We start from the raw sequence: 15000 nt of genomic DNA, 5'->3' as shown, positions 1-15000 counted from the left end.
TTACGTTTTAGGAAAGGTAAAGACAGCAGAGAGAGAAAGAGAGAGAGAGAGAGAGAGAGAGAGAGAGAGAGAGAGTTCTGACGTTGCGGTTGTTAGTGGAAGCAAGACTGGAGAAAAATGAAGACTTTCATAGGATTTGTCGACCTGGAAAAAGCGTTCAATAGTGTAAAATAGAGCACGATGTTCGAAATTCTGAGAAAAATACGGGTAAGATATGGAGGGAGACGGGTAATATACAATATGTACAAGAACCAAGAGGGAACAGTAAGGTTGGAAGCAACGAAGTGCTCGGATTAAAAAGGGTGTAAGGCAAGGACGTAATCTTTCTCGCCTACTGTTCAATCTATACTTCGAAGAAGCAATGACGGAAATTAAAAAAAAAAATGTTCAAGATTGGGATTAAAATTGAAGATGAAAGTACTTCAGTTCTAAGATTCGGTGATGACATCGCTATCCTCAATGAATACGAAGACCTACAAGATCTGTTGGGTGGAATGAACAGTCTAATGAGTACAAAATATGGATTCAGAGTAAACCGCAAAAAGTCAAAGGTAATGAAAAGCAGAAGAAATGAGAACAGCGAGAAAATTAATATTAGGATTCGTGCTCACGAAGTACATGAAGCAATTCTGGTAACGTGGAATCCAAATTACCCATGATGGAGGGCGTAAAAAGTAGACTACCACGGGCAAAGAGCGCATTCCTAGCCAAGAGAAGTGTACTGATATCACACATTGACCTTAATTTGAGGAAGATATTTCTACGTCTGTTTGTTTGCAGCACAGCATTGTATGGTAGAGAAACATGGACTGTGGGAAAACCGGAACAGAAGAGAATCGAAGCGTTTGAAATGTGGTCCTACAGAAGAACTTTGTAAATTAGATGGACTGATAAGGTAAGAAATGAGGAGGTTCTCCTCAGAATCGACGAGGAAAGGAATACAAGGAAAACAATGACAAGAAGAATGAACACTGTGGTAGGACATCTGTTAAGACATCACGGAATAACTTCCATAGTATTACAGAGAGCTGTGGAAGGTAAAAACTGTAGAGGAAGACAGAATGGAATACACTCAGCAAACGACTGAGGGCATAGGTTGCAAGTGCTACTCTGAGATGAAAAGAGTGGCACAAGAGAGGAATTGGTGGCAGGTCGCATCAAACCATTCAGAAGACTGTTGAAGAAAAAAACCGTTTTATGAGCTTGGCATATGGAAGCTCGTATACGAATTGAACCGTTTGAATGTCCGTTTACTGGCTAGTAGTTTGCTGCAGAGGTGTCTCGAGCCCAGCGGACCGTGACGAGGTTTGCAGCAGAGCAGAACCTTCGCCGTCGCTTCATATGGCACTTCGGGTGCAACAACTGTTCCCTCATGATAGCAGTGGGGCGCGACAGTACACCCTGGGCTCTCGCAACAGCTGACTGCTGGAGGGTCGGTTTGTTCCCACGGGCCGGACGAGACGCCTGTGCTCCATGGGAATTCAGCGAAAGCTGCCGCTGTCAGCTGCTGCCTGTACACCGCGCAAGGTGCATCGCGTAACGGAGGGGCAGCATGCCTATACGCCTAGCAGCGGCTGCGCCCCTGTGGTTTAGGGACTGCCCCCCTGGCCGCTGTGATGACCAGCCAGTTCCTGCGGCAGATGCGGAACCACCCCGCGTAGCCCCCTCGCTTCCGCTCACGGCTCGAGGGTCCTAATCACGAACGGTGCACGTACAATAGGCGCCGCCGAGGGAATTCCTCACCGTTTGAATTACGCTCGCCCGCCCTGCTGCAGTAGTCGAGCGACGAAGCGCTGGGAGACGGTCAGGTAGTAGGGGGGACACAGTACACGATCCCCGACACTCGTCTGCTTTGACGAGAGACAGAGTGCGTAGCAATACCGCTACAGTTACGCGATTCCTCAGCACCGTCTGGTCCGTGTTGGAACGACAATAAGGGGGACTAAGGCGACACATAAAAATTCAAATAAGACTCCAGTTACTCACTGCCGTGTCACACTATTGTGCGAAAGGAGCGATTCAACCCTTTCCAGCCTATAGTTTCTATACGGAACCACCGCCTTCCTATAATGATTACGAAATATACATGAATATCTGGACTGTTACTGTGTTATGTTTTGGTGTTCGTCGCATCTGTAGCTATGCACAGACCGGATGCCACGGTGCCTCACTAGTCTTAGCAAGCACAAACAGTTGAATGTGTACTGTAGCGGCATGACCTGAGTCATACCTGACAAATATAATAATTAGAAAGTTGGGTATCGTTTACTAGGAATAATCCATATGGGCCGGAAATCGGTAGATGTGATGTATATGCACAAGCACACACACACACACACACACACACACACACACACTCACTGGTCATTCCGGACTCGAGAGTCTATTACCGTAGCAACGTATTTTCGCCATCCGTCCCTGTCTTGGGCTATTTCCTTGCATTCACCTTCAATACCTAGGCTCCTCAAATCAGCCTTCACATCGTCCTCCCATCTACGCCTCGGTCTCCCCACAGGACGTTTTCCCTCTAAGTGCCCTACCAGTACTCTGCGCGCTGCCCTGCCCTCGTCCATTCGAGCTACGTGACCCGCTCATCGCAGCCTACGTGATTTAACGATACTGATTATGTCAGGGCTTGAATGAGTTCGTGATCCCTTCGTTATGCTGTTTTCGCTACTCTCCGAAAATTTTCCTCAAAATTTTGTTTTCAAATACTCGAAACGGCTTTTCATTTTGCACAGTGAGAGACAAGTCTCACACCCATACAGCATAACTGGTAGAATAATAGTTTTGTATATTCTAATCTTTAAATTCTTAGACACTATCCGTGATGAAAGTAATCTATTCAGTGAGAAGTAGCACGCATTTCCCGACCGTAATCTCTTCTTCACTTTTTCAAACTGCATGTCTCCAACTCTTAACATTTCCTGATCTACTGCTGTTGGCATTCTAGTAGCAACCAGGTATTTAGTTTTGTCTTCACTTATCCTTAGACCTACATCTTCACTAGCCTTGATTAACGCATTCGCATTTGCTATTAACAGATTCTTTCCTATCGCTAATGATGTTTAGATCATCTGCATACCATAATATCTTAATATTTCCATTTAACTCCACACCCTCTGAATTATCTGCTGCCATTCGAACAATATATTCTAGGACTAAATTAAAAAGTAGCGGAGACAGGGCATCTCCCTGCTTAAGTCCGTTCTTTATTACTAATTCTTCTGACTCCAATTTCCCCACGCGTTCTCTACCTTTTGTGTTTTTCAAACTCGCTTGTATAACATACTTCTTTGGTATTCCAAGTTCCAAAAGAATTCTGTACAATTCTGATATCAATACTGAATCATATGCTTTTGTAAAATCTATGAAAAGATTATGAACTAAATTTGACTAAGGTAGAATATGAACAAATTATGGTAATATCAGAAAAATTTAATGATTTATTCTAAAGCAAGAGCTTCACGAACTGAGCAAGTCAGTAACGCGTTGGTCCACCTTGGCCCTTACCCAAACAGTTACAGAGCTTGGCTTTGACTGTTTGGGGTCCTGTCCACTCGTCTCGTATAGGGTTCCTAAAGGATGCTGTGTTCTCCGATAGCTATTCAACGCTTCAAGCAAATCAGATTAAAAGTTTTTGTTACAATGAAGAAGACAGACAAAGCGTAACTTTGAATTTACAATGGTGTCGCAAGCGATGGGCGACATGCAAACAATCAAAGTCCTTCAGAATGAGATTTTCACTCTGCAGTGGAGTGTGCGCTGATATGAAACTTCCTGGCAGATTAAAACTGTGTGCCGGACCGAGACTCGAACTCGGGAACTTTGCCTTTCGCGGGCAAGTGCTCTACCAACTGAGCTACCTAAGCACGACTCACGCCCCGTCCTCACAGCTTTACGGTGTAGTTTACTTTTAAAACTTCGAGAGCGACCCTTCATGGTATATCGTGAAGGTAAAATTAGAGATTCGAGATCATACCATTCGTAAGTGGCACCGGAAAGTGAGGAAGTGACTGTTTCACATTGCTTGCGGTATATATTACAATGTTAGATAGTGTTGGGGATATTACATTGTCAGCTAGTATTCGGAGTAATCACCGTTTACAACACACACTCCTCCTACAATAAAATATTCAGCCAGGAGCCGTTATAGAGGGTGCGGCAAATAAAAGTGGCCCGGAGAACAGAGTTCCAGAGTACAAAGAAACAGCAGGGGAAACGAAATACGGTACTAACCTAACTATAACACATGAAAGTAACCACCATTCATCTCTTGACACTTTTGGGCAATGGTCAGCAAGTTGCTGTAGGCGAGTCGAAGCTAGACTGTTGGAATTGGTGCAATCTCATCCGAAATATTCTGCTGCAGTTCTTGAAGACTATGAGGGTCGTTGCGATACGTCTTAGACTTGAGGGCTCGCGTACAAAGTAATCGCACACTGACACATCTGGTGATCAGGGTGGCCAGATAGGACTGTGACGAGACTGACCTCTGCTAACAATTCTGTGAGGTGGGAAGATAGTGTAAATGTGCTCCAAGGTTCGGTCGGCTGTATGTATCCTGTTGGAGATAACTATAGGTCTTTTCGTCCTCCGTTAATGTGTGGTTATATGCCTACATTTACATCCACTCGTCGGGGCCACTTTTATTTGCTCCACCCTGTACCTGCGCTCTACATTGTGATGCTCATCTGCATAAAACGCTCTGCAAGTCAGTGCAGTGCATGGTGGAGGACACATCCTATCAATATTATCAATAATCTTTCCTATTCCATACGTCTATTGAGCGCGGTAAAAAATGTCTGTATGCTGACTACGCCCAACCTCTCTCATCTTCTTCTTAACGATTCCTATGCGAGATACTCGTTGGTGGCAGTATAATGCTCGCACAGTCTTCTTCGAATAAATTTAACCCCAAGGTTTCAAAAAAATTAAGTCATCTTTCTCCCAAGGATTCTCATTTAAGATGTCGATGCATTTCTGTTACACATGGGATCTTTTGCAGTCTTAGCAACAGCACGTCTCTAAATTCGTTCGGAGTCCACTGTCAAGCCTACTTGACAAGAACTCCCAGTCACTGCAACAGCATCCCATGATTGGTCGCACTGGCTTCTAGTATGTTACTTCCTTTACATATGCACCGCACTTTCCCAGAACGCTTCCAACAAAATATCCAAGTCGTCGATTCACCTTACCTAAGGCTACAGTCACAGTGGCACCCCACCCACAACATGATGGATTCCACCGTCGACCGACATCGGTCGAACTCTTCAAATCAGTACTCCACCACGTGCTCGCTCACAATGCAACCGATCTCAGCACAAACGTACAGTCTTCGGACGCCAATTGAAACAAAAGTTTAGTTCAAGAGATAATGATTTTACACAAGATTAGGGCTCCCACCCTTGGCAAGCCAGAAGTGGGGACACATCAAACGAATGGTAGCACTTTAGTGCAACTCTCAGTAATTCCCGTTAGCTCCCATACTAGCCCTGACTGACAAGAATAAGATGATAAACGATCAGATAAAAAAACTGAAACTGTAGAAATAAACCAAAAAGGCAAGAACTTGAGGCTGTCCCGTCTTAATTATATAGAGATATTGGACAACTATAGAAAAGAAGACACAAATATTACAAAATCGGGCCAGGTGGCAATGTTAATCGGGATATAGCTCGGAATCTATGGAATGAAATCACAGCTTTATTGGAAACCATAGGTAGGTGAAAGCATATCAGAAATTTTAGGCGAATATTATAACCTAAAAATTTAATTTATTAAAGTCAGGAGCATGGCATATCTTACAGTATGTTTATGAGGCATCCATCCCGCCCAAGGATATTAAAATACACTCCTGGAAATGGAAAAAAGAACACATTGACACCGGTGTGTCAGACCCACCATACTTGCTCCGGACACTGCGAGAGGGCTGTACAAGCAATGATCACACGCACGGCACAGCGGACACACCAGGAACCGCGGTGTTGGCCGTCGAATGGCGCTAGCTGCGCAGCATTTGTGCACCGCCGCCGTCAGTGTCAGCCAGTTTGCCGTGGCATACGGAGCTCCATCGCAGTCTTTAACACTGGTAGCATGCCGCGACAGCGTGGACGTGAACCGTATGTGCAGCTGACGGACTTTGAGCGAGGGCGTATAGTGGGCATGCGGGAGGCCGGGTGGACGTACCGCCGAATTGCTCAACACGTGGGGCGTGAGGTCTCCACAGTACATCGATGTTGTCGCCAGTGGTCGGCGGAAGGTGCACGTGCCCGTCGACCTGGGACCGGACCGCAGCGACGCACGGATGCACGCCAAGACCGTAGGATCCTACGCAGTGCCGTAGGGGACCGCACCGCCACTTCCCAGCAAATTAGGGACACTGTTGCTCCTGGGGTATCGGCGAGGACCATTCGCAACCGTCTCCATGAAGCTGGGCTACGGTCCCGCACACCGTTAGGCCGTCTTCCGCTCACGCCCCAACATCGTGCAGCCCGCCTCCAGTGGTGTCGCGACAGGCGTGAATGGAGGGACGAATGGAGACGTGTCGTCTTCAGCGATGAGAGTCGCTTCTGCCTTGGTGCCAATGATGGTCGTATGCGTGTTTGGCGCCGTGCAGGTGAATGCCACAATCAGGACTGCATACGACCGAGGCACACAGGGCCAACACCCGGCATCATGGTGTGGGGAGCGATCTCCTACACTGGCCGTACACCACTGGTGATCGTCGAGGGGACACTGAATAGTGCACGGTACATCCAAACCGTCATCGAACCCATCGTTCTACCATTCCTAGACCGGCAAGGGAACTTGCTGTTCCAACAGGACAATGCACGTCCGCATGTATCCCGTGCCACCCAACGTGCTCTAGAAGGTGTAAGTCAACTACCCTGGCCAGCAAGATCTCCGGATCTGTCCCCCATTGAGCATGTTTGGGACTGGATGAAGCGTCGTCTCACGCGGTCTGCACGTCCAGCACGAACGCTGGTCCAACTGAGGCGCCAGGTGGAAATGGCATGGCAAGCCGTTCCACAGGACTACATCCAGCATCTCTACGATCGTCTCCATGGGAGAATAGCAGCCTGCATTGCTGCGAAAGGTGGATATACACTGTACTAGTGCCGACATTGTGCATGCTCTGTTTCCTGTGTCTATGTGCCTGTGGTTCTGTCAGTGTGATCATGTGATGTATCTGACCCCAGGAATGTGTCAATAAAGTTTCCCCTTCCTGGGACAATGAATTCACGGTGTTCTTATTTCAATTTCCAGGAGTGTAGATTCTAACCTCGTTGCTGGAATAGGTTTTAAGCTAAACTAACCTCCTTAGTCCCAACAAACACTGACGAAGGAGTTCGGACGTTCCGTGACCGAGCTGTCAGCGTTATCGGGTGGCCTCCCGTGATTGCACCTGTAGACTGTTGTCGGTGCCATTCTGAACACAGGCTGATTTTAGGTGAATCGCTAGAGCAGCCAAAGCAAAGTCGCGCTCCCCATCTCCACTTCCATTTTATTTTGACTCGAGCCCCCCCCCTCCCCCACCAAAAAAAAATAGACACGCCATGGTGCCTATGTCACAGCACATAACACTGCTGGTTTTACGAGTGCCAGCAGCCGTCTCCGGCGGGGACCGAGCAACTGTTTGACAAGCGTGTAATATTTTTGACTGCGTGTTCAAATGCGTGCAAGTTCTCGATAGCAAACGACAAAATTAAGACCATTAAAGGGTACCTTTTCAATTAATCATTGATTTCCCGTGGGCCTTGCACGGAGCAAAACGTTAACAAAGTGTGGCGGACAAGCCGACAAGTGTGACTTCATAAGTTCGTTGTAGTGGCCGATGTATCTCTTTGTCCCCGGTTTTGACCCCTTTAGCGGTGCGCTACGGTACTGCGGCGTAGCCATTTCAATTTACGCTTTATCTGGACTACAGGCAGGTATCTGCAAACAAACAAAAAAAGTAACTATGAAATTTTATTTCTTCGATATGATAATTAGAATGTTATTACCACTGAGATTACAGGATTGAAAGAACACCAACTTGATTTTAAACTTCATCACAGTATCAACGATAAATTTTTGTCGTTAGGAAGCACAATCCGGCAGTGCATGTGTGAGAACTCGGGAGATAGGGAAGGCCAACTCGACCTCGGCCTGGCCAACTGAGTGGCCAGCAGACCTGGCCGACCGACCGCGCCCTCAGCTGCACAACCGCTCCCTTCATTTCCCCGCCGCTTATTAAAAACCGGAACCCTTCATGTGCGGTGATCGTTAGCACCGAGAACTGAGCCCTCCAAAGGGCGGCTGGGACAGCTGCCACGACGAGGAGTGCGTGCTTGCTTGCTGGGGCCACAAAGAGAAAAGCATTTTTATTTGAGGCGTGAATGCGTCCAAGCACAGGGGGATGTTGTTTTATTGGAACTGACGTAACGAGCATTTGAAAGGGAAGTCTCTATTTATTTACTCTCGTCGCAGCGCTTCCATAAAACTAACAACAGGCTTGCCGTACGTGTTTATAAGGAGTCAAAGGCGGCAGCAGCGGGCATTGGGAAGTATATTTAAAAATTTCCAACTATGTGAAACATGAACGTTTTCCTATATATTCCTTTCATTTGTCTTTCAGAAGGTCTGATGCGCTCCTCCAACCTCGAGTAATCTTCCCTTTTTCCGCCATAGAACGTTTCAGTAATCGGACTTAATACACTCTTAAGACTAAAAGAAAAAAAAGACGCACTACGATAGAATTATCCGAAAAGGATGGAAATCGCTGGATGTGATGTCCATGTAAAGACAAACAAATGATCACAATTTTAGAAAAAAATTATGATTTATTCAAGGGAAAGAGCTTCACAAATTGAATAAGTCAGTAACGTGCTGGTCCACCTTTGACACTCACCCAAGCATTTGTTCAGCTTCGCATGGACTGAAGAGTTTTACCCTCCTGAGGGATATCGGGCCAAATTTTGTCCTATTGCCGCATTAAATATTGCTCCAAACGTTCCCGAGGCCAAGGTAGGATTTGGCAAGCACAAAGAAAGCAATAGAATCTAATGGCTTTGCATGAAGGGCAACAAAACGGGGCAATAGAGTATTGTCCACGTACTGCTCTGTCGTAAGGATGCCACGGATGACAACCAAAGGGATCCTGCTATGAAATGAAATGGCACCCCAGACCTGGTTGTTGGGCCGTATGGCAGGCAACAGTCAGGTTGGTATCCCACCACTGACTGGGGGATCTGCAGACAAGTGTTCACTTGTCATCTGGGCTCAGTTCGAAGCGGGCTCATCACTGAAGACAATTCTATTCTAGTCAATGAGATTACAGGCCGAAGATATGTCTGGAGACACTCTGGACAGCAGTGGGATACCAGTCTGATTGTCACCCACCATATGGCCAGACAAACATGACTGACGGTATGGGGTGCCTGCCATGCCATTTTGTAGCACGACGCCTTTTGTTGTAATTCATGGCACCCTTACAGCACAGCAGTATGTTGACGATATTTGTTGCCCTTCATGGCAAGCCATCTTAGGCTTACATTTCAACAGGATAACGACCATCCACACATGGCAACAGTTTCTACAACTTGCCTTTGTGCTTGCCAAACCCTACCTTGGCTAGCAAGGTAACGATATCTCTCCACAACTGAAAATCTTTGAAGCATTATGAGCTAGACCCTCAAACCGTTTAGGACATGCCAATTGGACAGAAATTAGCACAATATCCATTAGGAGGAGATCCAACAACTTCAACAATCAATGGCGAGATGAATAATTGCTTACATAAGGGCCAAAGGTGGACCAACATATTACAAATGTGCTCAACCTGTGAGCCTTTTTCTCTTGAATGAATCATCCAATTTTCTGGAAATTGTTATCAACTGTTTGTTTGTACATGTTCATCACATCTAATGATTTCTGCCCCATTCATGTAATTCATTTGTGGTGCTTCTTTTTTTCTTTCTTAGAGTTAATTTGCATTCATGGCTAGTGCCCAATACATGGACCAAAAGGAACAGGCTCTGTGGGAAATCTCTTTATTCATCTTCAGTGTAAAAACTAGTAATGGTGATGGAACTGAGAGAGAAATTTTTGTAGTGTCACAGTCGTGTAAAAATTGTTTAAATGGCAATACTTCCACCACCTGACCTTTTCATATTTCATTCTGGGTACACCATCGCCATTTTCACTTGGTACCCATTGTCAAGTAATTCCTTACTGTCAGTTCGAAATTGGTTGCATTTCATGTTGTGTTACATGACAAAAACACAATATTTATTATTGATCTTAATGTAATTTATATGGTTTATTAGCGCCTATGAGATGAAAGTATCATGTAGGTTGTGAAAAAAGTGTTACACAAGGACCATGAATAATTTTAACACATTATCCAGTTGACATTAATGTGGTGATCCCTGTATGGTCAAATAAGAAATACGTATCATGACATGAAACTTAACTAATAAAAAAGGATGATAATGCATAATTGAGAATGACTACAAAGTTGAAAGTGTATCCAGAAGGAAATAGAAAACAGTCAGGTGGAGAAAAACCTTATCATTTAGACAGCACAGAAAAATTATTCTTGCTTTGGAATGTTTTCCTGACCAGGTATACCTCATGCTTGGATAAGAATCTGTGTTATTTATGTAATTAATTACAAGTTCAACAGTGTCTTCTCTTCATCCCATCCTTTGCACTTGCCTTCTTGCTGTTCTTTGGCCAAAATAATTTTAAATTCTATGAAAAGAGAACTAGTTTTTTTCCCTCCAGTGTTCTGTTATTTCAATGCTTCTTCCAACTAACTCAGTTGAAACACATTGATACTAAGTTGATAGCAGATCAACAAAAATGTGCTATAATGGTATGAAATTGTGAAGAGTTCTTGGAATGGTCTTCACACAACTCTGTACAAGATAAAATGAAACGCCAATAACAATGTATTTTGGAGGTTGTTTTTGGTGCCAAGGACCCACAGTCTCTAGTAGCTTGTTTCATAGTAATAATTTAATTGTGATTTACTGTATATGTTACTCCAATACCTCTGAGTGTGTGTGAAAATACCTTCACAACAATGAAAAAAATCAGTAATATGCAATCACCAAAATTTACAGCACAGAGTATGAAGCAAACCACAAACAGATACACAAGTACTGTGAAGTGATAGCCACATTGCAGGGATAGCTCAGCAAAGTAGTGTTGTGCTGATCTTCCATTGCATTCAATAAATCCATACAAGAGTGCATGTTGACCACACCAACTGTTCATTAGTAAACCTGTCTGTAACCCTGTGTATCACTGTTAATTTACCAATAACGATGTTGTAAAAACATGCCCAATACAGAACCCAGCTGTAGAATGCAAGCTTGAGGATTGTTGTCGGCAGCAAGTGCTGTGAGTGAATGGAACAAGACATATGGCACAAACTTTCAATATTTACACTGTTGTGCATATTTTCAGTGGAATACAGATACAAAGCTACCTGGAGGTAGGAAATCAAATGAAATGCAATTACTCCGTCATGAGCCACTGGAGATCATAGAGACCTTATAGCAAAATACTCATAAAATATCCCTGAACAGGTTCCAAAATTTTGTTCATGCAATTTTAATTCACCGTGATACCTTGTGATGAGTTAAGGAACTATAAACAGTATGTTTTTATAGACAAAAATATGCAGTACCAATGAAGTATGTTTTTTGGCTCTCTGGCTAATTTTGTTTTTATTTTTTGTTTGTAGCCTGCGCGACACTCAAAACTGGAGAAGGCAGACATCTTGGAAATGACTGTACGTCATTTACAGAGTGTACAGAGGCAGCAGCTGGCAGTAGCAGTGGCTACGGATCCAGGAGTGCTTAGCAAATTCCGTACCGGATTCAGTGAATGTGCAGGTGAAGTGGGCAGGTATCTGGGAAGACTATCCAGTGTCGAACCTGCAGTTCGCCAGCGCCTTTCTGGCCACCTGTCACAGTGTATAGCAAGCTTGCAGCAGCTCGACCCTAACAATAACCCTGGCCTGGTGGGCGTGGGGGTCACACCGGCCACAACTGCTGCCGCGGGGCTCGCCCTTGTGCCACATCGACTCCCAACGGGCGAGCTGGCACTCGTGTTGCCCCATGGTCTGCTGCCCATCACTGCAGCTGCAGGAGCAGTGGGGGTACCACAACAGGTACAGCACTCTGCAGCCTCTTCTACTTCTGCCTCTACAGCTGCTACCACTACCACAACCAGCACCACTGCAGATGTCACTAACTCCACAACTGTTACCACTGCTGTGTCTTCTACTCCTTCTTCTGCAATGGACAGGTCACATCCTAGTGCATTCACTGCTGTCAACCCACGGCAGGCAGTTCAAGCACCCCCCTCACCTCTACCGTCGCCTACATCCACCATCTCTGATGACGATTCACTCATTACTGAACCATATCCACCACCACCATCACCTCCTCCATTGGTCTCCATGGTCAGAGGTGCTGACCATAGGGCACAGGAGACCTGGCTCAAAGTTCCTGCATTTAGATTATTTCCTCTTGGTGGAACAGAGGGTGCCCCACCTTCTGTGGCAGGTGAAGATAAACCACACCAACAGCCGCATGTGACCTCATCCACATGTGATAATGGGTCAGGCTCACTCTCTGTTTCCACTTCATCTTCCCTACATCACCAAAGTACTCCAGTTGGTGTCTCGGCTGTTGCAGAACTCAAAGTTGAGTTCAAGACAGTACCTGTCATCTCCACAGTAACATTTCCTTCTTCAAAACCTGATATTGCTCCTTCAGTACCAACAGATCAACCTCTCTCTGTGATTACTAATTTAGAAGACAAGGGCACTTCTGTGTCTGCCACATCTCCAGCAGTCAAAGCAGCTCCTCTTCATTACGGTGCAAAGGATCCCCTGGATTTTTCCTTGAGAAGAGATGAGTATTTGCAGTTCCCTCCAAGCTCACTGTCACAGCCGCCACTTGTAGGCAGCAAGAGACCATTTCCAACAACAGAGCCAAGTGAAAACACTGTATCCTCTTTACTCACGCTGCCACCACCAAGTAAAATGCCACACCTCTCATTCCGAATTGAGCTTCCCAATGATACAGACCAAATAAGTTCAAGTTCTCAGCAGGCACCAACATCACAAGAAAGCCCTTTAGATGGAACATCTGCCTCTACGACAGAAAATGCTTCTAGCAGTAGCAGTAGTAAGGACATGTGGAGACCATGGTAAAGACTGTTGTGCAAAAAAAAAAAAAAAAAACAACACTTAAGTCCTATTTTGGACCAGGGGCCTGCTGAACAGAAAAAAAGTGAAGAAAATTAGATGTCATATTTTTTTAAACTACCCATAAAAAGGCAGTAATACCTTGTATTTTAAGCAAGAGTTCATATGTGCACATTCTTTGTGACTCAAGACATTGAAGTTAATACACCAAGCCATCTAAGTAGAGGATGATTTAAAAAAATTTATGGAAAAACTGTGATGTAAACTGCACTAAAGACTGAAGAACAAGTGAGAAGCTCTGCATAGAAAAACTGCCTCACATACGACATAGTAAGGAAGTTAGGCAATTGTTCTTTGTGAAGACTCCAGTTTTGCTGGTAAAACTGTATGTTGATGAGAAAAAATTCTGAAAATAAGTTGCAAGTTCTGCAGCAACTGTTATGTTATTAATAGTTAAGTGTTACTGATGTCTGTTTGTTTATTATTATTAGTACTAGTTCTGCACTCATTCTTTTGAGAAATTTTGCACAACATACCCCACATTAGCCTCTTTACTATGTTTTTCTGTATGTAATAACAGTCAGAGTCATAATGTTTACTTAAAATATTGTAAGCTAATTTTTCTTTCCTGTATAGTTTGGGTATTTTATGGCTGAAAAGGACCTCGAACATGAGATTTGACACTCAAGCTCGACTTTTTGTGTCTGTTTTGTATGTTACAGTTTGTGTATCTTAAAAACCTTATAAATGCTTTACAACACTGTGTTAAATCTATGATGTAACTTGTTTCGTTTACACAAAAACATTGCTGTGATTTGAATGGCACACAACATACGAAGGTCTAGACATTAGAAAATCTGAAAAGAAATGCATTCAAGATGGTTGTGTTTTGTCATTCAGTTTAATAATGGCTTAATAAAAATTGTAGTTCTCCATTTAAAATGTAAATAAAATATTGTAATTTTTTGTTGCTGTTAATAAAGACATATATGAAAAATACCTTATGAATGTGTCCATTCTGCATCTGTAAAAATTTGAATACATTATGCCCAAAAGACTGATGGGCTTCAAAGATAAAATAGTTTTACTGAGTTTATCCCAACATATGTTTAGAAACAATAAATCTACAGAAACAGCACTATATGAATGCATTAATACGACACGGGATGTGGTTTAGAAACAATAAATCTACAGAACCAGCAGTATATGACAGCATTAATACGACACAGAATCTGTTAAATGCAAAATGACCCACTACAGGCACATTTCTAGATCTGTCAAAGGCTTTTGATGCAGTGGATCACAAAATATTGCTGAAAACAAGAGAGAATTATAGTATCAGAGGACTTGCAAATGAATGGATTGCATCATTTCTAAGCAATCGCATACAGAAAGTCAGCATGATGTACACTAACAAATGACTCAGTTCAGTAATTGAAACTCTACCAAGTAGTAAAACTTAAAACAAGGCATACCGTAGGGCTCAGTTTTGAGACCTACTCCTGTATATTAATGACCTGAGTCTGAATGTAGATGCACACAAAACCATAACATGACACAACAGCACTATTCAAAGGGGAGAACACAGAGGCAGTTCAGAAAGCTGCGAACTTTGCTACAGAACAACTCAGCAACTGGGTTACAAGCAACAGATTAACCATCAACACTAAAAAAATTTCAATGAACTTTTACACCACATAAAGTGCAAACTCTCTCAACCACCTGTAACAGTAAACAACCAACCAATAGTTGCTAAGCTGTACTCAAATTCTGGATCTGTCGGTACAAGA

At 43.9% G+C, this 15000-nt stretch overlaps 1 protein-coding gene across 1 annotated transcript in view; it reads left to right on the top strand.

The window, feature by feature from the left end:
- LOC126174908 (protein deadpan-like) overlaps nt 1–14209 on the top strand; it is a 57272-nt gene extending 43063 nt beyond the window's left edge. The window contains exon 3 of the mRNA XM_049921344.1: nt 11738–14209. Coding sequence (XP_049777301.1) covers nt 11738–13216 — 1479 coding nt within the window. The 3' untranslated portion in view covers nt 13217–14209. The remainder of the gene's footprint in view (nt 1–11737) is intronic.
- Nucleotides 14210–15000: the final 791 nt, after the last annotated feature.

Source organism: Schistocerca cancellata, chromosome 3 (genome assembly GCF_023864275.1).
Source record: "Schistocerca cancellata isolate TAMUIC-IGC-003103 chromosome 3, iqSchCanc2.1, whole genome shotgun sequence".
NCBI classification, from domain to species: Eukaryota; Metazoa; Arthropoda; class Insecta; order Orthoptera; family Acrididae; genus Schistocerca; species Schistocerca cancellata.
This window is presented reverse-complemented; position numbering and strand designations above follow the sequence as displayed.